The sequence below is a fragment of the Salvelinus namaycush genome, chromosome 31 (assembly GCF_016432855.1).
Source record: "Salvelinus namaycush isolate Seneca chromosome 31, SaNama_1.0, whole genome shotgun sequence".
In the NCBI taxonomy this organism is placed as follows: domain Eukaryota; kingdom Metazoa; phylum Chordata; class Actinopteri; order Salmoniformes; family Salmonidae; genus Salvelinus; species Salvelinus namaycush.
The window spans coordinates 42,430,590-42,456,454 of NC_052337.1; the positions used below are offsets into that span (position 1 = coordinate 42,430,590).

At 42.4% G+C, this 25,865-nt stretch overlaps 1 protein-coding gene across 2 annotated transcripts in view; it reads right to left on the minus strand.

Moving 5' to 3' along the window:
• LOC120025654 (ADP-ribosylation factor-like protein 15) overlaps window positions 1-25,865 on the minus strand; it is a 63,883-nt gene that overhangs the window by 31,970 nt on the left and 6,048 nt on the right. Inside the window, exons 1-3 of one of the 2 annotated variants that reach the window (XM_038970199.1) lie at window positions 21,590-21,798; window positions 3,868-4,012; window positions 3,521-3,580 (exon numbers count right to left, since the gene is read on the minus strand). In XM_038970199.1, coding sequence (XP_038826127.1) covers window positions 3,521-3,580; window positions 3,868-4,012; window positions 21,590-21,643 — 259 coding nt within the window. In that variant the 5' untranslated portion in view covers window positions 21,644-21,798. Of the gene's footprint in view, window positions 1-3,520; window positions 3,581-3,867; window positions 4,013-21,589; window positions 21,799-25,865 lie in introns of those variants that run through there. The other variant, XM_038970200.1, reaches the window with a different exon arrangement.

Here is a 25,865-nt window from a genome sequence, read left to right on the forward strand (position 1 = left end):
TTAACTCTTCCATCTCTGGGGCTATAGTAAAAGTGGACCTGACTGCAATTTGACCACGCCCACCATCATCGCTAGTTAAAAAGGTTCCTCATCTCGGTGGCAGTCATTAGGGCATCAAATGGAGGAAACATTTCTGAAACAGGGAGGGACTACCTGGGCTTGTTTTCGTTTTCCATTGCAAACCACATTGAAACATTTCGTACAAAAGGGCCCTGATGAACACGACCCAGGCTAGTTTACGGTGAAACGCCGCCCCTCGTTACAAGTGTTTACAGGCGATTAGTCTACTACGACCCTGTGAGAATCCATGAACAACTCCACCCCCAAAACACTTGACCAATATGCCTGCTCTAAAATTAAGTAATATTGCGTGACAGTAGTATTATGAGCTGAAACAGCTTACAGATTGACTATTAAGTTTCAAAACACCTCCAATAATTGTGTGAGGGGGATGCGGGTTAGAGGGGAGGAAGGAAGTTAAGTCTCAACCAGGCCATATTATCAAGGACTAATGTATTGCTCAAGAACAGATGCTGAAAAATCTGCCAAGCATAAGAGCTAGGCTATCCATCACTATTGTGGCCTGTTCAATTCTGCCTCCTCCTGGTTCTAGCTACAAAAACCAAAAGAGACAACATGAATCTAGGGATGACTATCGAAACCAATGTTCAAACGTCATCGTGCTGAGTGATGTTTTACAGACTATTATAGCAACAAGTCTCCATTCATTCCTGTAACAATGTAGGCTATTGGCTATTGTGTTTATATCTCACTCTCTACTTCGATGTAGCTTTAGTGTAACAAAAACATGACCACAAGCCAGTGTTCACCAGAAAACATATTGTGTTACAATCACGTGTGACAGTAACAGAAACCACACTTTCCACAAATGGCATTACATCATGCTTGGTTTCTCAGGAAAATAAAGAGTGTGAGATAAGTGGTTTCAGATGCCTGGGCTACACACTGACTGACTGACTGCTACACACCGGTCTACTCTACACCGGAGCATCTGGGCATTCAGAGCATCTTCCCGGAGCGATCTGCCAACCGACTAGGTAGACCAGCTCGATCTCAATTTCATCTTTCCACGAGTCCTCACATCCTATTTCCTCACCTTGTTCTCAACCTTATTGCCGAATGTCCAACCCACTGGGCACAGACGTCAATTCAAGGTCTAATTCCACCTTCGTTTTTTATTTCATTGACATGACGTGGAAACAACATTGAGTCAACCAGGGTGCCTCCAGTGGGAAGTCCCCCCCCCCCCCCCCTCCCCCTCGTCACTTCTTCTCCAAAGCATCTTGGGGAAAGATGACGCATTTTAAAAAAGGTCAATGACAATATGCTAGACAAGGTGGGCAACAACAACAAAAAAGTCAGTGAAATAGATTACACGACATCAATAAAGAAAATTTATTTATGTGTAAATATTGACCTAATAGCATCATGTCGAAGTAAACTTGGAGTCACCAGCTGTGTTGTTACATTTAGGAATGTCACAGGAGTATCGCATCTCCGATTTCATGATGGGCATATAGCCTACTGTACACGGAGGGTTTTTTACACACATCCAAAAAAACAATAAGAGCTGGCTAAAATAATGTATAATAGCCTACATAGATTTTTATTTTTTTAAGTGGATGTCCACTCACTGTTTTCTTGCTCCCAAACGTCATCTTTGAATAAACTAAGCGCATGCGAGCTCATATAAGACAGGTAAATTACCAATCCTGGCGCTGGCAAAAGTGCCCGTCGGCTATAACAGGTCAAAATTGCAAACGAGCGTGCAATAGAGCACTGAAACTAAGTGCAAAAGTGCTTTTATGTACATTACATCATCACGCACAGAATTTTTTATACTCAACAAGTCAATTTGATGGAAACATACCTCGTGGGAAAATGTGCATACATTTTCTATACAGATTTTAGAACCTTCCCATGAAAATCTGTTGCCAATTGGATGGAAACCTAGCTACAGACAGACAGGCAGACGGACGGACAGACAGAGGAATCACACACAAACAGTATGGTGTCACCATCCCATTGATGGGAAACTGGCTTTGAACTCCCATCTCATCTCTCATAAATGCACACACACACACACACACACACACACACACACACACACACACACACACACACACAGAGACAAACCAAAAACATCCCAGCCAGGGTGCAGATGAACCAACAACACTAAAACCCGTAGCAGACAGACAAGATTACAGTCACGGAGATAGAGAGTGAAACCCAAACAGAAACATTACCAGTACTGTTTGACCTGTTGACCTCCAAACACCCCACAGATAACCTAGAAAAACATTACAGTACTGTCTCCCGAACTACACGAGACACCCAATGATTAATTTCTTTAGTGATGGACTAAATTACAAAATAGACAGCGCCGACGAATGGCCAGGTGGCCATTCTATCTAACATCATCATCGGCCATTATTTTCTGTTAATTTACCGACAATTCTACATGTTGAACTACCACCATTCGTCGACACCCAGCAGGTGATCTATTGCGCAAGGCCAGCGTTCGTTATGGTGTGTCCTTAACATTTCAGCACACAAATGCTTTCTTCGAAACCTTGGTTTGGTCCCTAAAGAATAAGGGAGTAGGCCTGATACATTAAACTGATTAGAGGGTGCGGCGATCATTGTTTTTTCCCCAGGTTTATGGACTGTTACTCTGCACCTTGTCAACATTTTGGGGTATGTGTCTCCAGCTTCTAACTGTAGGATGAGAGGCTGAATGTTCCCAACTTCAGGGTGCATCCCAAATGGCACTCTTCTTCCTATATGATCCACCAGAGCCCTATGGGTCCTGTTCAAACGTAGTGCCCTAAATAAGGAATAGGGTGCCATTTGGGACACAGGTTCAGAGAACAGCAGCTAGGTGATCCCTGTCTGGAAATAAGGGAGAGTCCCTGTCCACACCAATGATGTCATACAGCCCCCCCCCCCCCCCCCCCCCACACACACACACACACACCACAGAAAGGACTTACGCATTACTGCCTCTCTGACACACACAGTTGCACGCCCAGCGGGCGAGTGACATTTGAGAGAATGTGTTAGCTACTTCATTTGCGTGTTGTCTGTCTGACACGTTGCTTTCTGATGCAAAGATCATCAGTTGAGAGATAACTATGACTCATCTTCACAGAGGATGTGTGTCATTCGAGGTCTCAATAACATTTACTATCTTAGGGGATTCTAACATTTAGCTAGCAAAGGAAAAGTTCCTGAACATCGTTTTAGAACCTTTAGGGTTTCCTATATGTTTATATTTTGCAGATATTCTTGGACTGTGCACAGCTAGGGTCATGTTCAGTTGGCACGGAATGGGAGTCAACTTTTTGGGAAACGGAGGAAGTCCCATTGACACTTGTCCAATAAGAAGACTCAATAAGTGTAAAAGAAAAATGTTTTGCCCACTGAACTACGAAACTTGAGTACCCTGACAACGTGAACATTGTGTTCACATCATAATGGAAAATAGGTGAAAAAATACCTCCGAGCTCTTTCACGTTCAGAATGGCATTCTGGAATGGAACAGCTTTGATGCTGAAACCTAGAAAGGAGAATTAAATGTAAAGCAGGAAGAAGTGGCAGACATTGCTTTAAAAAAGAGGCAAGAGAAAGTACATGAATTTTGTGTTGGAAAATACTCATATCGTGCTCTTTTCTGCAGGTATAGGAATATGTCCCGTAATCTCATCACTTAACTACTGACGCTAAATTGATTCAATGCATAGGATACTTGACTGCTGTAACTGCAAAAAAAACTTCATGCAGAGTAAGGAGAACTGTATAAGGAGCATTTGGACTGTGATTTCATCAGGTGGAGTCGAACCTCACCCGTCGTTGGCCCAATGTTGTCTGTGGCTTCACTGCAGAGTCTTGACAGTAGGCTGGTCTTCCCAGAGCCTGTGAGTCCAATACACACCAGGTCATACTCTGGTCTGGGAGGGGGCTGTCCTTTACAGCACAGTGTCCTGAAACACTGGAGGTAGGAGGGAGAGGGGGGGATGGAGAGAGAAAGAGAGAAAAGAGGTGATTGAGAGCGGGGGAGAAGACGGATAGAGAGAAGGGACACAGAGTCAGAGATCAGTCATGAGAGGTGTGATGGGCAGAGCTAGTGCACAGTGAGTCCGTGTTTTTGGCGTTTGGACGCTGCACCCACGTCACCCACTGATCTACTCTGTGACACTACTGACGTCTGTTCTGTCACTGAGCACGCCACTCTGGAGACGCCAGGCAGGATCACATCTGTTAACGCCATCTGTTTCCAGCCAAAGATACTATAAGATTTGGAGAGGAAAAAACATTGTGTCCTCTCTCTCTCTTTCTCTCCTCTCCGCTTTCATTTCAATTCAGATGTGCTCAGCCACACTACATATCCTTTGAACTCACATAAAAAAGTGAGTTCACTTCAAAAGAACCTTTGAGTCGTATATAGCCTATAGAATGCACACTACAGGCACCCTGTGCATAGTAAGAGTGGACACATTGATACTTGTATAGGGGCACAGGATGTTGTGAGTGAAGTAAACCTCAAGATGTGGTATGCAACATGGTCAAGGGACTGAGGGACTGCTACTCCGTCAACACGGAAGATCAAAGAAAAAGGGGGCCTCCTATTGAAATGGAAACCAGGGACGCTGGCCACGGTCTCACGCACGCGCACAGAGCACACACAGGGACAGTAAGGGCCCGATAGAGGTGATGTCATGTTTCTTCCTACACAACAAGCAAAATCGGCCTCCAGTCTCCGGTTTGTTCAGTATAAACAGATCCCTCACCTTTCTCTGGGTGCTGATAAAGGACATGACACGGGTCAGACTCTGTAGATTCACTGTAGACTCTCTGCAGGGTCTCTCAGCAGACTATGCAGCTCAAACACAGAAACCCAAACCAGAAGCATGCTCTGCTCTGTAACAACAGCAGCCCCACTGACCTCCTTTTGTGCTACGAGATAAGACAAGGCAAACCTTTCATGTTGCACAGATGCTGCACCAGATAAGCATGTTCATCACTGGTACATACCACTTACAGACCTACCAGAGTCTGAAATAACAACTTAAAATGTATCGTAACATAACATATACAGGAAAGGATTAAAAGGTAGGTCAGGTTGAGATTTTGAAAAAGTCTACATCAGTATATGATTGATAACAGCACAGGGACAGTGTAATCAATGCGCCGTAACTGTTGGCTACCATTACAAGGGAAGAGACTGCTCTCTGGTGGTGATTATAGGAACTGCGCCAACCTACACTGAATATATGGGAGATTGTCTTTTGGGTAAAAGATCGTTCTCTGTCTCGTCTCCTCCATCCTCTCTCCTCCATAACCCGGAACCCGATAAGTGGTTGAGGAGTGTGTCAATTCGTTAGTAGGCTTATGGAAGAGTGTCGTCCCCTCCTCGATAGTCACCTTTCATAGAGGATACTAATGTGTATCCTACCATAGAAGAGTTTAGAAATCTGCCACAGCCCCTTAATCAGCTTTTGTTTTGTCTGAGGAGAAAAACATGCACGTCTAAAAACAAAATGTTACTTATTATTATCTACAAAATAGTAACTTCATTTGTTATGAGCACTTTGGGATCCACCCCTGCAAACGTAAAATTTGGCTAATGACGCGCGAGTGGAGAAGGACCGTTTCCATTCACATCAACTCTCCTCGATTATCTTTGACCTTTTTCAGGAGGTGAGAGAGGTCAGAGTGGAGGAGAGAGGAGGCGAAGGAGGTGAGCAAATCTAATTGATGAAAGGCCAAATGCTCATTCTCTCACATCACTATTATGAGATGGTTATGGCAGGACCAGTCTGGAACAGAATCTCTAAAAGAAAAAAGAAAATTCTAAAAGAGATGGAAGTATACCTAATCAGATGATTGACAATAATACCATTTTCAGAAAAACTAAAAAATGATGATCCTCAACTACGCCAAATAAAATGTCCAGCTTGTGAATTACACTGAACAAAAATATACAGCGCTTTCGGAAAGTATTCAGACCCTTTGACTTTTTCCATATTTTGTTACGTCACAGGCTTATTCTAAAATGGATTGATTAAAAAAAAAGTATTCAGACCCTATGAGACTCGAAATTGAGCTCAGGTGCATCCTGTTTCCATTGATCATCCTTGAGATGTTTCTACAACGTGATTGGAGTCCACCTGTGGTAAATTCAATTGATTGGACATGATTTGGAAAGGCACACACCGGTCTATATAAGGTCCCGCAGTTGACAGTGCATGTCAGAGCAAAAACCAAGCCATAAGGTCGAAGTAATTGTCCGAAGAGCTCAGAGACAGGATTGTGTCGAGGCACAGATCTGGGGAAGGGTACCAAAAAATGTCTGCAGCATTGAAGGTCCCCAGGAACACAGTGGCCTCCATCATTCTTAAATTGAAGATGTTTGAAACCACCAAGACTCTTCCTAGAGGTAGGCGCCCGGTCAAACTGAGCAATCGGGGGAGAAGAGCCTAGGTCAGGGAGGTGATCAAGAACCCGATGGTCATTCTGACAGAGCCCTAGAGTTCCTCTGTGGAGATGGGAGAACCTTCCAGGACAAGCATCTCTGCAGCACTCCACCAATCAGGTCTTTGTGGTAGAGTGGCCAGACAGAAGCTACTCCTCAGTAAAAAGTCACATGACAGCCCACTTGGAGTTTGCCAAAAGGCACCGAAAGACTCTCAGACCATGAGAAACCAGATTCTCTGGTCTGATGAAATCAAGATTGAACTCTTTGGCCTGAATGCCAAGAGTCAGTTCTGGAGGAAACCTGGCACTCTCCCTACGGTGAAGCATGGTGGTGGAAGAATCATGCTGTGGTGATGTTTTTCAGCGGCAGGGACTGGGAGACTAGTCAGGATCGAGTCAAAGATGAACAGAGTAAAGTACAGAAAGATCCTTGATGAAAACCTGCTCCAGAGCGTAACAGGACAACGACCCTAATAACACAGCAAAGACAACACAGTGGCTTCGGGACAAGTCTCTGAATGTCCTTGAGTGGACCAGTCAGAGCCCAGACTTGAACCTGATCGAAAATCTCCGTAGAGACCTGAAAATAGCTTTGCAGCAACGCTCCCCATTCAACCTGACAGAGCTTGAGAGGATCTGCAGAGAAAAATTGAAGAAACTCCCCAAATACAGGTGTGCCAAGCTTGTAGCGTCATACCCAAGAAGACTCAATGCTGTAATCGCTGCCAACGGTGCTACAAGAAAGTACTGAGTAAAGGGTCTGAATACTTATGTAAATGTATAATGTATGTATGTAAATGTTTTTTATACATTTGCAAACACATCTAAAAACCTGTTTTTGCTTCATCATTATGGGGTATTGTGTAGATAGTTATTTTCTAATCAAACAATTTAATACATTTTTGAATAAGGCTGTAACGTAACAAAATGTGGAAAAAGTCAAGGGGTCTGAATACTTTCCGAAGACACCACAAATGCAACAATTTTAAAGATTTTACTGAGTTATATGAACTGTAAGGAAATTAGTCAATTTAAATAATTTCATTAGGCCCTAATATATATATACAGTTGATGTCTGAAGTTTACATACACCTTAGCCAAATACATTTAAACTCATTTTCACAATTCCTGAGATTTAATCCAAGTAAAAATTCCCTGTTTTAGGTCAGTTAGGATCACCACTTTATTTTAAGAATGTGAAATGTCAGAATAATAGTAGAGAGAATTATTTATTTCAGCTTTTATTTCTTTCATCACATTCCCAGTGGGTCAGAAGTTTACATACCCTCAATTAGTATTTGGTAGCGTTGCCTTTAAATTGTTTAACTTGGGTCAAACATTTGGGGTAGCCTTCCACAAGCTTCCCACAATAAGTTGGGTGAATTTTGGCCCATTCCTCCTCACAGAGCTGGTGTAACTGAGTCAGGTTTGTAGGCCTCCCTGCTCACACATGCTTTTTCTGTTCTGTCCACACATTTTCTATAGGATTGAGGTCAGGGCTTTGTGATTGCCACTCCAATACCTTGACTTTGTTGTCCTTAAGCCATTTTACCACAATGTTGGAAGTATGCTTGGGGTCACTGTCCATTCGGAAGACCCATTTGCGACCAAGCTTTAACTTCCTGACTGATGTCTTGAGATGTTCTTTCAATATAGCCACAATTTCCCTTCCTCATGATGCCATCTATTTTGTGAAGTGCACCAGTCCCTCCTGCAGCAAAGCACCCCCACAACATGATGCTGCCACCCCCGTGCTTCATGGTTGGGATGGTGTTCTTTGGCTTGCAAGCCTCCCCCTTTTCCCTCCAAACATAATGATGGTCATTATGGCCAAACAGTTCTATTTTTGTTTCATCAGACCAGAGGACATTTCTCCAAAAAGTACAATCTTTGTCCCCATGTGCAGTTGCAAACCATAGTCTGGCTTTTTTATAGCGGTTTTGGAGCAGTGGCTTCTTCATTGCTGAGTGGACTTTCAGGTTATGTCAATATAGGACTCGTTTTACTGTGGATATAGATACTTTTGTAGCTGTTTCCTCCAGCATCGTCACAAGGTCCTTTGCTGTTTTGGGATTGATTTGCACTTTTCGCACCAAAGTATGTTCATCTCTAGGAGCCCGAACGCGTCTCCTTCCTGAGCGGTATGTACACCTATTGACTCAAATGATGTCAATTAGCCTATCAGAAGCTTCTAAAGCCATGACATCATTTTCTGGACTTTTCCAAGCTGTTTAAAGGCACAGTCAACTTAGTGTATGTACATTTCTGACCCACTGGAATTGTGATACAGTGAATTATAAGTGAAATAACCTGTCTGTAAACAATTGTTGGAAAAATTACTTGTGTCACGCACAAAGTAGATGTCCTAACCGACTTGCCAAAACTATAGTTTGTTAACACGAAATTTGTGGAGTGGTTGAAAAACGAGTTTAATGACTCCAACCTAAGTGTATGTAAACTTCCGACTTCAACTGTATGTATGTATGATGATTTTTTTTTAAATTTCACATGACTGGGAGTACAGATATGCATATGTTGGTCACAGATATCTTTACAAAAAAAAAGTAGGGGCATGGATCAGAAAACCAGTCAGTTTCTGGTGTGACCACCACTTGCCTCATGCAGCGAGACACATCTCCTTCACATAGAGTTGATCAGGCTGTTGATTGTGGCCTGTGGAATGTTGTCCCACTCCTCTTCGATGGCTGTGCGAAGTTGCTGGATATTGGTGGGAAATGGAATGCGCTGTCGTACACGTCGATGCAGGGCAATGCATTATCATGCTGAAACATGAGGTGATGGCGGTGAATGAATGGCACGACAACGGGCCGGCCTCAGGACCTCATCACGGTATCTCTGTGCATTCAAATTCCCATCGATTAAATGCAAGTGTTCTTTCTCTGTAGCTTATGTCCGCCCATACCATAACCCCACTGCCACCATGGGGCACTCTTGTTCACAACGTTGACATCAGCAAACTGCTCGCCCAGACGACGCCATACACACTGTCTGCCATCTGCCTGGTATAGTTGAAACCGGGATTTAGCTGTGACGAGGACACTTCTCCAGTGTGCCATTGGCCATTGAAGGTGAGCATTTGCCCACTGAAGTCGGTTACGATGCCAAACTGCAGTCAGGTCAAGACCCTGGTGAGGACGACGAACACGCAGATGGGCTTCCCTGAGACGGTTTCTGAAGAAATTATTCAGTTGTGCAAACCCACAATTTCATGAGCTGTCTGGTCTCAGAACATCCCGCAGGTGAATAAGCCGGTCCTGGGCTGGCGTGGTTACATGGTCTGCGAATGTGAGGCCGGTTGGACGTACTGCCAAATTCTCTAAAAACGATGGAGGTGGCTTATGGTAGAGAAATTAACATTCAATTATCTGGCAACAGCTCTGGCGGACATTCCTGCAGTCAGCATGCCAACTGCATGCTCCCTCAAAACTTGAGACATCTGTGGCATTGAGTTTTGTGACAAAACTGCACATCCTTTTATTGTCCCCGGCACAAATAAGCTTTTTGTGTGTATAGAACATTTCAGGGATCTTTTATTTCAGCTCATGAAACATGGGACCAACATTTTACATGTTGTGTTTATATTTTTGTTCAGTGTAGTTTATTATTTCAACTCCAACACCAGGTGGCATGTGCCAGCAAGTTATTCCATTACTGAGAATTTCAAGATCAGATGACAAAGCTCGAGCAGTCCTATACCAGACAGGCAAGTCTAAGAACAAACAGACAACTTGACTAGCGTATTTGTAGTTGGGCTCCCATGGAGATAGAGAGCGGGTTGTGGGGGTTTTAGGGGCATGAACAACAGGTTGAACCAGCTGATCAATAGCCAATGAGTCCTACCTGAGGGAGTCCTTGCAGACCCCTACTGCAGGCTTGCTATAAGAAGTGGTCAGGAGCAACAAGACACACCCACACTAACATAAACTGAGTGTACAAAACATTAGGAACATGCTCTTTCCATGACAGACTGACCAGGTGAATCCAGGTGAAAGATATGATCCCTTATTGATGTCTACTTCAAAATCAGTGTAGATGAAGGGGAGGAGACAGTTAAATATTTTTTTTTAAGCCTTTAGACAATCGAGTCATTGATTGTGTATGTGTGCAATTCAGAAGGTGAATGGGCAAGACAAAATATGTAAGTGCCTTTGAATGGTGTATGGTAGTAGGTGCCAGGCGTACCGGTTTGAGTGTGTCAAGAACTGCAACGCTGCTGGGTTTTTCACACTCAACGCGTTCCTGTGTGTGTCAAGAATGGTCCACCACCGAAAAGGACATCCAGCCAACTTGGTTACCTAGGTAATGAACCACATGCATTGAATCCACTGTACTACACAACAACAAAGACTGCATTAATCGTGTAATAATAGACGTTGTGTCTGCTGCTTGCTGTGACCGGAGAGATTTCTCTGACCTATTCTTAGCCGACTCTGAAAATATCCCAGAAAGAAGGAAATTGAGGCGTGTGAGATTGCTTCCATGTCATCGGAGCGGATGACACCAGGCTTTGTTAAGGAAGCATTTTTACCTCCTCGCTGACAGACAAATGCTGCCTTGAGGACACACGGGGTCCAGGATAGACTTACTTGCCAGACTCATGGCACGCCACCCCCTGAGTGTCAAAGGCATAATGGCTGTGGGAAAAGCCTGGTCCTTGACACATTTTGTAAAGTGTAGGTAGGGGCTGAGCCCTCTTCAAAACGTAACAATCAACATCAAAATAGGCCTAGTTCTTAAAATATTTTTGAATTTTTTATATATCCTGTATGTTCCATAGACTGAAGCACAATCAACTGTAGGTAGGGACTGAGCCGAGCTCACTCTCCAACCCTTTCCAATCAACATCAAAATAGTTAATCAAATCTTTTCAAACAATGACATTGCGTTTTTAAAGGGAAACTTCACCGCTAGATTTGGGGTGTTTTCCAGTCTCCCTACATAATTATGAATGATGAGAGGGCGTTTCAGACATTAATATGCATAATAGCTGTATTTTAGAATTTTCGATCCGGGAGAGTTCAACCAATGTCACGTTTTGTATCAATTTTTGTGGCCTTTGTGTTTCGCCGATCACGTGAGTAGATATGGTTGTCCTTGTTCAATAGAGCAATTGGACATTTCTCAACGATGTTCCTATCTGCCAGGACATTGCAGGATATCTAGGTTGAGTCGTTATCCCTAGCTTTGTAAAGAGATACAGCCTGACGGGAGCCATACTTGCTTGTTCCCACCCTCGAAGGCAGGCTTTTCAAAACAGGGGTTAAAAGCTACTCATCCTATCCCATGCCCCCAATTGCTGTAAACTTAAGAAATCAGTGCCATGGCAACACAAACAATGTGAAGAATGGACTTTATCCTTCTGTTATTAAAATATTGACACCTTGTTAGTCAGGATCAACCTGACTGCATACAAGCGGCTGTGGGTCCTACTCCACACTCATCCTCACACTCCCTGAATGTGGGAAATACCTTTGTCAGATATACACAAGAACTGTAATGCCTCATCTTAGCATGTAAAGATTTGTGTTTGCTTTGTGTTGATAGTGAAGATAATAGGTAAAGAAGATTATCAAGGAGGGCAATTCCACAGTAACAGAATGAGGCTGACTCATTTTGCGCTATAAAAGTACGCCAAACAAAATCCATTGATTGCAAGTTAAACAAATCATACAATTCTATGAACAAGGACTACTTTTAAGAATTTACACTGAAAGTAAAAAAAAAAAAAAAAACTAATTTATTCAAAGAACAGTGCAGATGTAAAGTTTGGTAACAGAATGACGGTAAAAGCTCCCTCAGTTTTCCAAAAACTCTTAAATATCTACTTTGAACTAGATGGTAACTTTACAAGTAAAGTTGTGGGGCTTGCTAAAGCTCTTTAAAATACTTTTTGTGGTAGTGGAAGAAGTTAAAAAAAAGTTGTACTAATAATTATATTACTAGAATAGTGAAATAATTTCGAATGCCCATCCCTAGTCAGTAGTGGTCTTTAGGTTATCAGTAGTAGTGGTCAGTAGTTGTGTGGTTGTGGTTAGTAGTTGTAATTTGTAGTTGTTTGGTTGTGGTCAGAAGGTTAGGTCAGTAGTTGTGTGGTCACTAGGCGTGTGGTTAACTAGGCGTGTGGTCAGTAGTTATAGTGATTTAATGTGTGGTCAGTAATTGTGTGGTCAGCAGTTGTGTGGTTGTGTTCAGAAGTTGTGTGGTCAGTAATTATGTGGTTATGGTCAGTATTTGAGGTCAGTCGTTTTGGAGAGTAGTTGTGTTTGTCGTCAGTAGTTGTGGTCAGTAATTGTGTGGTTGTGGTCGGTGGTTGTGGTCAATAGTTGAGGTGAAGAGTTGTGTGGTCAGTAGTTGTGTGCTTGTGGTCAGTAGTTGTGTGCTCGTTGTCAGTAGTTGTGTGATTGTGGTCATTAATTGTGGTCAGTAGCGGTGGTCTGTGGTTGTGTTGTTATGGTAAGTAGGTGTGCGGTCAGTAGTTGCGGTCAGTAGTCGTTTGATTGTGGTCAGTAATTGCAGTCAGTAGTCGTGTGCTTGTGTTGAGTAATTGTAGTCACTTCACCCTCGTCATAATTTTGCCCTCTGCGTCTGAGTATACATAGCAACAGTTCTGTTTGGGCTGCTCAATGATGACACAGAGAGCTGTTAGCTGACGTTATCTAGCCACGTTGTCACTCTAAACTCCGACAAACAGCTGTTACCTTTCTATTCCTAAATTTGCTCTATCCAATCAGAGGCATACAGCTCACCACTCTCTTTACAGACAGGAAAACTAGCCAGTTGAGCTATTTAGCGCAACGAACGTGATTCTGAGAAGGAGGACGGAGCTAGTGAGCATTACAAATCTACTCTTTATCATTCCAGGTCGTCCAGACAGGGGAAGCATTAGAAATCTTAGCGCTAGCTGTTCGATTCGAAACAGATTCACAAATCATGGGAATTTGTCGAGCGATGAAGAAGTTCTCCCTCTGAGTCAAGTTGATAGGCAACAACAAAGTTTTTCTATTAATCTAAAGAAATACTGCACTCTGACCCACACAACTTATTTGCTAGATTCGTGAGTGTTGTTAGACAAAGCAAAGAAAGTCAGAGTGATTAGAGAGACAATATAGTGCTGAGTACCAGGCAGTTAGCAAGTTTGGTAGGCTACTAATGACCATCAGCGGCATCAGAACTTGGAGAAGCCTAATTACGTGACTAAACGGTCACGTGGAATTTGACTGACATCATGACTCGTGACCGCCGGTGTGGCGGTAATACGGACACCGTAACAGCCCTAGGATGCACCCTGGGACCCCCATGTTGAGGATCAGTGTGGAGGAGGTAATGTTGCCTACCTTCACCACCTGAAGATGGCCGGTCAGGAAGTTCAGGACCCAGTTGCATAGGGAGAAGTTCAGTCGCTGGGCGATATGGCCTAAAACTCATATCTCAATTTTTTCAAAAACGTATGGACAATAAATGATAAATATCTCAACAACAAAAAATCGGATCGGACAAAAAAATAAAAATAAAAAAGAGCCTACAAATGACATACCCAAATCTAACTGCCTGTAGCTCAGGCCCTGAAGCAAGGATATGCATATTCTTGATACCATTTGAAACTAAACACTTTGAAGTTTATGGAAATGTGAAATTAATGTAGGAGAATATAACACATTAGATCTGATCTTTGAAATGCAAGAGAAAGGCCATAATGTATTATTCCAGCCCAGGCACAATTTAGATTTTGGCCACTAGATGACAGCAGTGTATGTGCAAAGTTTTAGACTTATCCAATGAACCATTGCATATCTGTTCAAAATGTTGTATCAAGACTGCCCACATGTGCCTAATTGGTTTATTAATACATTTAAGGTCATAATTGTGCACTCTCCTCAAACAATAGCATGGTATTATTTCACTGTAATAGCTACTGTAAATTGGACAGTGCAGTTAGATTAACAATAATGTAAGCTTTCTGCCCATATCAGATATGTCTATGTCCTGGGAAATGTTCTTGTTACTTACAACCTCATGCTAATCACATTAGCCTACGTTAGCTCCACCGTCTCGCGGGGGGCGACACCGATCCCGTAGAGGTTAAAGGTAAAATACACTGCATTTCAAACAGTCAACAATAATCTAATGAATTCAGGGTTTGTGAAATTAAACCAAGGCCGTGAGCTTTGTTGTGAGTTTAAAGGGCACTATGGTATTGAAGGCCAAGCTGTAGTCAATGAACAGCATCCTCACATATGCATACCTTGTCCAGGTGGGTAAGAGCAGTGTACAGCGCAATGGCGACTGCGTTGTCCGTGGATTTGTCGAGCGGTAGACGAATTGGAGCGGGTTAAGTGCGTCTGAGGGAGGAGGTGATGTGGTCTTTGACTAGCCTCGGAAAGCACTTCATGATGACAGAAGTGAGTTGTGCAAAGTTGATAAGAGTTTTATTCAACATGATTCACAGCTTTAATGGCTGCCAAAGGTGCTTCCAACCAAATACATTCAATAACTTTCTTTCACTTCAAAAAAAATGTGGAGTAGGTTGTGTAGATCTGTTGGGGGGAAAAAAATCTAATTTAATCCCTTTCTAGATTTAATTTGAAGACAGCAAAATGTGAAAAAAAGTTCAAAAGGGTATAGACTTTCTATAGGCACTGAGCAAAACAGGGCTGACTTTTTATTGAGCAGATGGTCTGGGGGCCGGAACATAATTACAAATAATTTGTAGACTGCAAAATTGGCCTGCAAGAAGCCCAAACAGTTATACTATTTGACTAATACACAATCATTTCAAGCCTTGCTTACATTTGTATATGATAACATCCTTTTATTATGCGTGGGAATACTTTGAAACAGATTTACTAAATTAAATCACTTGTAGCTGATTTGCTGGTATTTTGACAGTCTTTTAAGTCCAACTATAAAAAAAATAAACCGGTTTCAAGGACAATTTACTTGAATTGTAGCTATACAAACCTAGTTAAATAAAAAATATATTTAAAAACCCAGCACAGAACAGGTAGGACAGGCTTCGGTAGCCTTCCCCTGTGAATGCACAGTCATACACTCATTAGCTACAGAACTATACAAAACCAAGAATCAAGATTCAACATTGTCATCAATAGACATTGTTTGACAACAGCAATGTGTGTTGTAACCGTACTTGTATAGCCACAGATAGAACAAGGAGACAGATGTTTAACTGGGTGTACTGTATGGATAAAACATTTTAAAAAGCAGACTAACTCAGTTGCTGGAGAGGAAGGAAACCGCTCAGGGAATTCACCATGAGGCCAATGTTGACTATAAAACAGTTACAGTGTTTAGGGAGTTTTTCCAGGCTAAAAAATAAACGTAATGGAGCGAAGCACGGGCAAAATCCCAGAGTAAAACATGGTTCAATCTGCTTTCCACCAGCCACTGGGAGATGCACTCACCTTTCAGCAGGACAATAACCTAAAACACAAGGCCAAATCTACACTGGAGTCGCTTACCAAGAAGACAGTGAATGTTCCTGAGTGGCTGAGTTACAGTTTTGACTTAATCTGCTTAAATACCTATGGCAAGACCTGAAAATGGTTGTCAAGGAATGATGGACAACCAATTTGACAGAACTTGAAGAACTTTGAAAATAATAAATGGGAAAATGTTTCAGGTGTGGAAAGCTCTTAGAGACCTACCCAGAAAGACTCAGCTGTAATCACTTCCAAAAGGTGATTCTAACGTATTAACTCAGGGGGGGGGGGGTGAATACTTATTTAATTAAGTTGAAATGTTTGACAGAGTATTTTGTGTAGATCTTTGATAAAAAAAAAGACAAACAAATACATTTTCATCCCATTTTGTAAAAAAAAGTCAAGAGGTGTGAATACTTTCTGAAAGCACTGTATGCCTTCATTTCTCAAAAATAGACTCTTACCTTTCATTCAATACAGAATTTGACATGCTCCTATGAACTTCACATCTTAGTGCTCATGGGGCTTTTTACACAGAAATGCTTAGGATCCTAAATCAGAGAGAGAGTGTAAAAGTTCAACGATCTGGCCGTTTCAGGTTTGCCTCGTCATCAATAGGTTTCCCTCCAACTGGCGACAGATTTTCATGTGAAATTTCAAAAAATTGACTTGTTGCGAATAAAAGGCTGTGCGTGATGACATAGTGCACATAAAAATTACTTTTGCATTCAAATTCCCATTTACCGAATAAAAACTACAGGTTAAATGAGTTTATCGTATTTTCAACTCTACTGATGGTTTTGTCACGTTATATAGCAAATGTGCTGTGGTGAATTATATTTCTGCTTTACCAAATGAGGAGAGTTACAAACTACACACCAGTCAGAGTTATACTTAAACTACATCTTTAATAATAATAAGCTTTGCAATAGCATTTGACTTTCAACAATTCACTATTTCTGATGAACCGTTGAGAAGTACCAACAGAAAAGTACAAAGATCTTTTATAGCCAAGATACACCCCTCTCAACTTACACTGACGAACCACAGATCTTAGGAACAGTTCACAAAGGTTAAGATTTGTATGAAAGATATCTATAAAACATAGCAGACAGTTACTGCTGTGTCAACAGTTTTCATTGTAAAGACCAGTGTCTGGCCCCCTTACTCCAAAAGGGAACAGTCTCTCCCTGGTACGGCATAGAACAGAACCATTAGCTCATGTTCTCTGGAATGCCCTTTAGGTTTTATCACCCAAAGACATCGTAAATCTCCTCTGTCAGTGCTATCTCATAGAGGCCCATCCTCAGTGGAACACACACACACAATACTCTATTCTGTCGAATAAAACAACCATTATAATGCAATACAAGCATTATAACATAATCATGCAATTTTCCACGACAGTGCCCACTCTGGTGTTGGCACCTGCAAGATACAGCGCGGGTATAGCCTACATGATTATTATGGACAAAATAGCAAGACTTTTTTTGACTTGTCAAACGGCAGCCAGGCATTGATCATCACGCCACCAGAATAAGACCCTCAATATTTATTGGAAAGGAGCATCAAGCTCACCCCCTTGCACTTTCATCATAATTTATTTAATCTGTAGCCTAATAAACTGCATGCTTTCCTGAGGCGTAGTGGGAGGTCCACACGACATATCGTTTCCACTGCCATTTCTCGCATAATTAATATTGCAGACACAAAAAGATCAGACCTTGTCTTGCATATGATATTTTTGAATTGACATTTGGAAAGTTTACCTACAAATTTGCTGTTTCCATCATGCCTGCCGTGACATTTTTTTTTATATCCGACATGTACTTAACTTGCATAAAAAGGTTGGATGGAAACCTGGTTACAAACACACTAAATTCTTCAGACTGAACAAACATCCTGTATTGCACATGGGGGAAGAACATCGCTAATGCAAAACTAGCCTGGTTCCACACGATAGGCTATTTGCTGTAGCAAATACATGATACATCATGATGATTGTTGTTTGGCATGACAATGAACCATAGACTGCAATGAACGAACAAAGAGGCGTTGGCTAGCCACTAAAGCACAAACAGGCTGGACCGCGAGGCTAGACCTAATGCAAAACCACAGGTATAGAATCACAACAGGAAGTTGCCCGCTGCGTGAAGTGAGTTTTCCTATTCTGGTCACCATGGTAACAGTGGGCAATGCCAGGCCAAGGCCAGAGAATCCGGCCAGTTTAACAACTAGACGGGACCGGGGGAACAACAGGAAACAGGAAAGGGACTTTGAATTGGAGGTTATAAAGACTGGGACTCAAAATTAACTGAGGAAGTGCAGAATTGGACTTGAAAACGTTCAAAAGGCTACAGAAATACACATTAACAGCACACAAACCCATAGCAGAGATGCTTAAATCACTTCAACCTATATTTGGTCTTTAAATCCCTGTCTTCTGTGAATGGACATATCATCAATGCTGATCTATAGACGCATCTTTACGAGAAAGAAGTGGATCCATTTTTTGTCTGAAAGAGATTATATATGTCTTTGAGATACCCTACCCCGAGGAAATCAGGAAGCCTGTACAGTGTAGATGCCATATCATCCAATAGACATGGAGAAGTGTACATGAGGACATTAGCCCTCCCCAGTACGTACTCGCTCTCCACTCAGTGGTGAAGTAGCGTGCTACATCATGCAACAGAGGGATTTGTTTCTGTATTCATATTTCAGGATGTTACGACTAGCGTCAGACTCCGCAAAGCTCCTGCTAAGAGCTAAACTGTGAGGTGGTCCCCTGCTGTCTATAACCCCGTATCATTCACATGCCGTCCGTTCGGTCTGGCAGAGAAAGCTAGTGTGAATCCCAAATGGCAACCTATTCCCTATATATTGCACTGTTTTTGACTAGAGCAAATAGGGTGCCATTTGGGAAGCGGCGCATTTTTCCTCCCTGGCTGGCCCTGCATTCAGACAGTCTTGCTAAGGCTTAGGGCTCTGGCTAATCTACACCGAGTGTACAAAACATTAAGGACACCTTCCTAATTGAGTTGCACTCCAAGGCTTCCCACAGTTGGGCCAAGTTGGCTGGATGTCCTTTGGGTGGTGGACCATTCTTGATACAAAAACGGGAGACTGTTGAGCGTGAAAAACCCAGTAGTGTTGCAGTTCTTGACACAAACCGGTGCGTCTGGCACCTACTGCCATACCCCGTTCAAAGGCACTTCAATATGTTGTCTTGTCCATTCACCCTCTGAATGGTACACATACACAATCCATGTCTCAAAGCTTAAAAATCCTTCTTAACCTGCCTCCTCCCCTTAATCTACACTGATTGAAGTGGATTTAACAAGTGGCATCAATAAGAGATCATAGCGTTCACCTGGTCAGTCCGTCATGGAAAGAGCAGGTGTCCTTACTGTTTTGTACACACAGTGCATGATCGTAACTCACATTCTGACCAAAACAGAAAAAGCTGTTGAGAGGGTAAATCATGAGCTAAATCTGTAAATCATCAGCTGAGTAAATCAGAATCTGTTCACGAGAGGGGTTGGATAAACCTTTGACTAAGTGTAGAATGGCCAGTCAGTATGTTGGGTAACTGACTGGTCAGGCTACCTTCTCCACCCAAGTCTCTTCCCACAGCCACCCCGTCTCACATCTGGCAAACAAGGCTGCCTCCACCGTGGCCTATGGGTTAATGTTCCAAGCCCGTGAGAAGCACAAAGCAGACGTCAATCTTTGTTTCCCCTAACTCAAACAGCCCATTCAGTGGATGTTTTTCTCCAATAGCTTCCTGTTTGGGCTTGTTAAGGCCCTCATTTCCCAGAAGGCCATAGGGGTGGTTGCCTTGGCCGCATAACGGCAGGGTCAATCTGAGCTGAATAACTGAACCGTGGGATATTCCCCTTGGTGGGGTGGAACGACCGGCAGGCCGGCCTGCCACATCCTGCTTTATCAAAGTGAGGAAGTGCAGTGAGCTGGGTGGAGCCCAGTAGCCTATATTCAGCATCCCCCTCCCTCCAGAGTCCAGACATCACCCATCTCCACTCCACTGTATGACCCATCAACTGTATAACAACACATAACAGGGGTTGGGATTTGAGACCACATAAATATTTCATAATCACAATAGGCCTAAGTCTCATCATTCAAGCTTGAACTGACAGCTATTAGGCCTTTACAAATTCCCTGTTGTAGGAAACTTGAGATGTTCTTACATCAATCAAATCAAATGTATTTATATAGCCCTTCTTACATCAGCTGATGTCACAAAGTGCTGTACAGAAACCCAGCCTAAAACCCCTAACAGCAAGCAATGCAGGTGTAGAAGCAGGGTGGCTAGGAAAAACTCCCTAGAAAGGCCGGAACCTAGGAGGAAACCTAGACAGGAACCAGGCTGAGGGGTGGCCAGTCCCCTTCTGGCTGTGCCGGGTGGAGATCATAACAGAACATGGCCAAGATGTTCAAATGTTCATAGATGACCAGCAGGGTCAAATAATAATAATAGGCCTTGTTGCCTACTGTATGTGACACGTCTTTGAGTAGCCTAATATGTCTGTTTTTTCCAGTTCATTGAGCACAGTTTCCCGAGGCTGTTGAATAATGATGATATCTGTGACTCCTAGAACAAGGTTCCGGTTACCCCGTTTCCTCCTTCAGGGAGAGATCAGGCGGATAAAAGCGATTTTAAACACAATTACCACTTCCATTAAAGACCAGTGAGCTCTAATGACAGACATTAACACCCACAGCCACGAGCTCTGGCCACTCAACCAAACCTACCTATTATCACGTGGCCTAGGCCTAACCAGAGCCCCAGAAATCGCTCAAAACCACTCAAACAGAACTGCTGAAAAGTGTTAAACGACGCAGCCAGTGTACTATAATAACAGCGTAATAACATTTTTTTCCCCATCGGATGGCTTGCTGATAGGTCATCATCTTTCGAAAGATCAACTGGCCAAGGAACATCTGATAAAACACACGTGATAACAACTGACTCCAGTCCAAACATAACATCTAAGACATTTCCACACTCTGGCACGGGTTGGATTCCATTTTATACTGCGACCTCATACTGAACATAAACAGACAAGCCCAGCAAACGACCACGCTCATATTAGTCGAGCTCCTTTAACACAAATCCGATGTGCTTCAGTCCGGCAGCAGGGGAAGCATTGCCACCCGACTTCTGAGATCAAAAGATTATTTCCCAGCACAGCTGGAATGTCAGAGATCAGGTGGGTTCCAGCTGATGACTCTGTGCCAGACAGAGCACAGCATTCCTGAAGGTGAGCATGACTGGACATGCCTGATCAGAGTTCTCTTCTGGAATCCTGCCTAGAGGGTGAGAGGAGGCCTTGGAGCAGAGGTGGGTCTCTGCACACAGCCCACTGCACTAGCTGCTCTCTCTACCTACAGTACAAGCACAAAATAAGCCAAGAATACAATCAAAGCACATCCCAAGGGTGGAGCAGGAGGAAATAGTTCATATACATTTCATGAGGGGTCTTGAAGATCACACAATCGTATCAACTGACATGAGACTTATCACCAACGTAACAGACAGACAGGACAGAAGAGACGGAGGAAGATGCACTCAAAACTATTATGCTAAAGACACATGCTATTGTCCTTACCGTATAGGCGCCAATCCTGCAAATGCATAGGGTGAGATGCATGCACTCAGACATTGTCCACGGCTAAAGGCAAGCGCTTTCCTCAACAACTAACGAGTCACCGACAGCAACAGACAGAGGACACGGTCAGAGAGGAAGACAGAACAGAGTGAGACAGAGCAGCAGCAGGAGGAAAGCGACAGGACTCCAGTCGGAGTTATGATCCAACGAAGCCCATCGCCCGCTCTCAGCAACTTCATCTGGGAAGTAGAGGCTAGAGAGAGAGAGAGAGAGAGAGAGGAGAGAGAGAGACAGGAAATCTGTTCACACTAATTGCGATCAAACGACAGCTATGACACTGGTGATTCAGCAGACGACACGAGGCCTATGGCTGCTAGGCTATGTCTGATCTACAAAGGGTTGGACTAGCGGATCACAGACAACTGGTCCCGTCAACTCGATGTCCAGTTTGAAGACGAACAGGTCTTCATAATACAGTCAACATGTCCAGTTTAAAAAAGATCCCTTACAATACAGTCAACGTGCGAAAAACATCCACGGTCCACCGTCCTTCCAAACCCTGATTCCACTGAGCTACAGTAAGCTGGTGAAGTCTGTAAGGCCCTGCAGAGGAGTTTATTAGAAGCAGATCTGGAAAGGTACCTCTGTTTACCGCCTGTTCTCTCACAGTCTGCGTCACACTACTATACCCTTAAAACCGTTCCATACGAACGTGAACCAATAGGCTAGTCTTTCACTCCTGTCTTGGTAATGTTTTACAAACTGGTTTCCACACCTCTCGGCAATAACCAATTTCTCAGAGTTCTTCAGGGACTCTTGGACTGCAAGCTAAACTGTTGGATGGAAGGAGGCAGAGGCACTTGAAAAGTCCAAGCGTCATTATTATGAGGATATCTTACTAAGACTGACTTACGAAAGACAGACGACATAAAAAGGACAGATACTTGACTCAAAACTCACTAGTCAAGAAAGTTACTTATCTTTGTAATAAGGTATGTATGAGCCTAGAAAATCATTGAGAGGAAAGTAAGCGAGAGTTGAATGTTTGAGACTAGAACTGAACTCTCTCATCCAAAGAAAGAGAGTTGAAATGAAGACTTCTAGATCCAAAATGACCTCACTTCCTTAAGAGGATGTAGGCCTAGTTTATCCCATGAGTAGGCAGCTCGAGATAATGTAGCCTTCTGTACACAGACGTATTTTTATATAATAATGAGGATAATAATGATGATACAGGGTGACTAATTCCCCACATGCTAGCACTATCAGACCAATACAGTATATTCAGATAGTAGCCTACATAAATGTAATCTAAATGATATCTAAATAGGCTATATGGCCGATTCCCCGCCAGCGTAAGCAAAAAATTGAATGATCTGCGAACGCTACATGGTACAGACGACATATTGGTGTCGTTATACTTCTTACAGCATGCTTTAAAATAAGGACTATGTTTAGATTCTGAAATATACATTTCTCACATTCATTTATTTAAGATGAAATATATTATTATTAAATCGCTCAAAAGTGCCCTTTTTGATATTTCTTATTTTTTGACATATTGCTTAGAACAATATAAAATGATTTGTGATACATCCTTCCTCCCAATGAAGTTTCAACGTGAGAATAGCTTATGCTGGCGTGGACAATCGCCCATACGACTCTGATCTAGGCTGTGATTAGTCTTTCGACCAATCAGCTCAGAAAAAGATCTGCTGTGAAAAAGATCTGAGGTAACTGGTCAAAAGACCAATTAGTGGAGAAAAAAAAGATTAGTATTGGGCTGCTGGTGTGAACGCAGCCTTTGTGATATCGCTGATCTTTCCCAAGATCCGGGTAACAAAACTAGGCCTGGCTGCAAGCATGAAGTGCGGCCATGACGTCAACTGAACTGTGTGGATATTTCGTCCTATTGCCCTGCTCAGTCATTCAGGCATTGTGGACATTCAAATCTCTTCCGTGATCAAAGGTCACCATCTGATCATCTGCGTTAAACAGGTGGGGGCTGCATCCCAAATAGCATGCTAGTCCCTATAAAGTGCACTACTTTTGACCAGGGCTCATAGGGCTCTGGTCAAAAGTAGTGCACTATATACATTTCTTGACTCGAATCAACAGCCTCTTTCATGGAGGTGACCTGTTCCTTCTGTGAGGAAAGGGCAGATAACTTTGTGCTATTCAAAAAAAATAATGAATTTGACAATGTCAGGCCAAATCCAGAAATGAACCCGTGTCCATAATACAACAATTGAAAGGACTGTAGTGATGGGAAAAGACAGAAGTTGTCAAATGTGAATAAAACAACAATAACGATAAAAGAAGCGCCCACCCTCTCCTCCACCTCACACAGTGGAGGAAGCCAAGCTCTCTGAAAAAACACAACTGGCAGTTGAAAAAACACCTCGTCTCCATGCCAACCGTTAAGGGCAACGGGTCCACCCATTCCATGTAAGCTGAAAATCTCCGTGGATGTTTTTTTCTCCCATCAAAACAGCTGTGATGCACTGCAGGGCTCCAATAATGTTTTCCCTTGTCAAATTCTATGGAAAATTGTAATCCTTGAGGTTAAGTAGAGAGTGGACTGGAGAGTGAGTAGCTAATCTTTAATTTAACTGTTTATTGCCTGTGATCCAGTCTAGTGGATCACTTCTGCTCTTTTGCACACCAGTATCTCTACTTGCACATGATCATCTGATGATTTCACTCCAGTGTTAATCTGCTAAATTGTAATTATTCGATTTATTGCCTACCTCCTCATGCCTTTTGCACACATTGTATATAGATTCTCTTTTTTTCTACCATGTTATTGACTTGTTTATCGTTTACTCCATGTGTAACTCTGTGTTGTTGTCTGTTCACACTGCTATACTTTATCTTGGCCAGGTCGCAGTTGCAAATGAGAACTTGTTCTCAACTAGCCTACCTGGTTAAATAAAGGTGAAATAAAAAAAAATAAAAAAAAAAGTGGGGCTCAGTTCCTCTCCATGCACAGTAATGTCACTATCCTGATGCCAGATCTGCGTGTGCCGTCTTGCCATCTCCTCTGTATGCTTGGGGAGTTTTCAGGATAAAAAGAAAGGGAATGTAGCTAAGGTGGGGGGGGGGGGGGGGGGGGGTACTTATCTAATCAAAACATAGTAGTGTTGTATTTTTAATTAGTAAAAAAAATAAAAAATAAACATTTTTCCTTCCACTTTGACATTAGAGTATTTTGTGTACAATTGTTCACAAAACAATTTTACAATTCAAAATGTAAAACAACAAAATGTGGTAAAAAGTCAAAGGGCGTGAATACTTTCTCAAGACACTGTATCTTCAAGACATTTCCTAATTTCTCTCCGTCATAAGGAAGGAGGATAATGAAAGTTCACAGAAGTAACAAGTACAAGTAGACTTATCAGTTAGTTATAGTATTTCTACCGATATCAATTTTGTTTATCCATTCTTAACTTCTCTAGGATAGGGGGCAGAGTGTTCACTTTTGTAAAAATAGTGTGCCCAATTTCAACTTCCTTCTACTCATCCCCAGAATATAAGATATGCATAGTATTAATAGATTTGGATAGAAAACACTCTGAAGTTTCTAAAACTGTTTGAATCATATCTGTAAGTATAACAGAACTTATGTAGCAGGCAAAACCCCGAGGACTAACCATAAAACTAAAAAAAATTCATGAACTGAAGTTCAATTTCAATAGGCGAATAACAAGTGGCAACCTAGCTAATACTTACTCACAAGGATTCCTAAATCATTGCTAAGAATAATGAAAATGACTGCAGTTTCTACTGGTCATTGTTTTCAGGCTGGTTGTATTGGTGCTAGCTAGGTAACGTTACCAAGCTAAAGCTAGCTACCCCAGAAGTTTAGGTCGAGCAAATTATGCTTTACTAACAACGCGGTATTGTAAACACATCGTTCGTGGCTGGTGTTTGCAGACTTTTTTGTACAGCTTTGACAGTGCTACTGTATCTTTTTTGACACAAGCAAAGACCTAAAAGGCGTTCCATAGTATGTATTTCTTGAAGTTAATAGCAGTGATGCTATTACTGTGTAACTCCGGTAGGGCAACATCTGAAAAAATAGCGCACTTGGTAGTGTGTACTGGTGCTCGGCCAGTCGGCGAAAGCCAACATCACCCACAACAGAGACCGATTGATTGTCAAGGGCAATGAATTCCATTATCTTGGAGTTAATGGATTTCACCTTTGAATTGTACCGCTGAAATGTTCTTACTCTTTCAAATGACTGCTCGACTTGTTGACTGCTCGATCCACA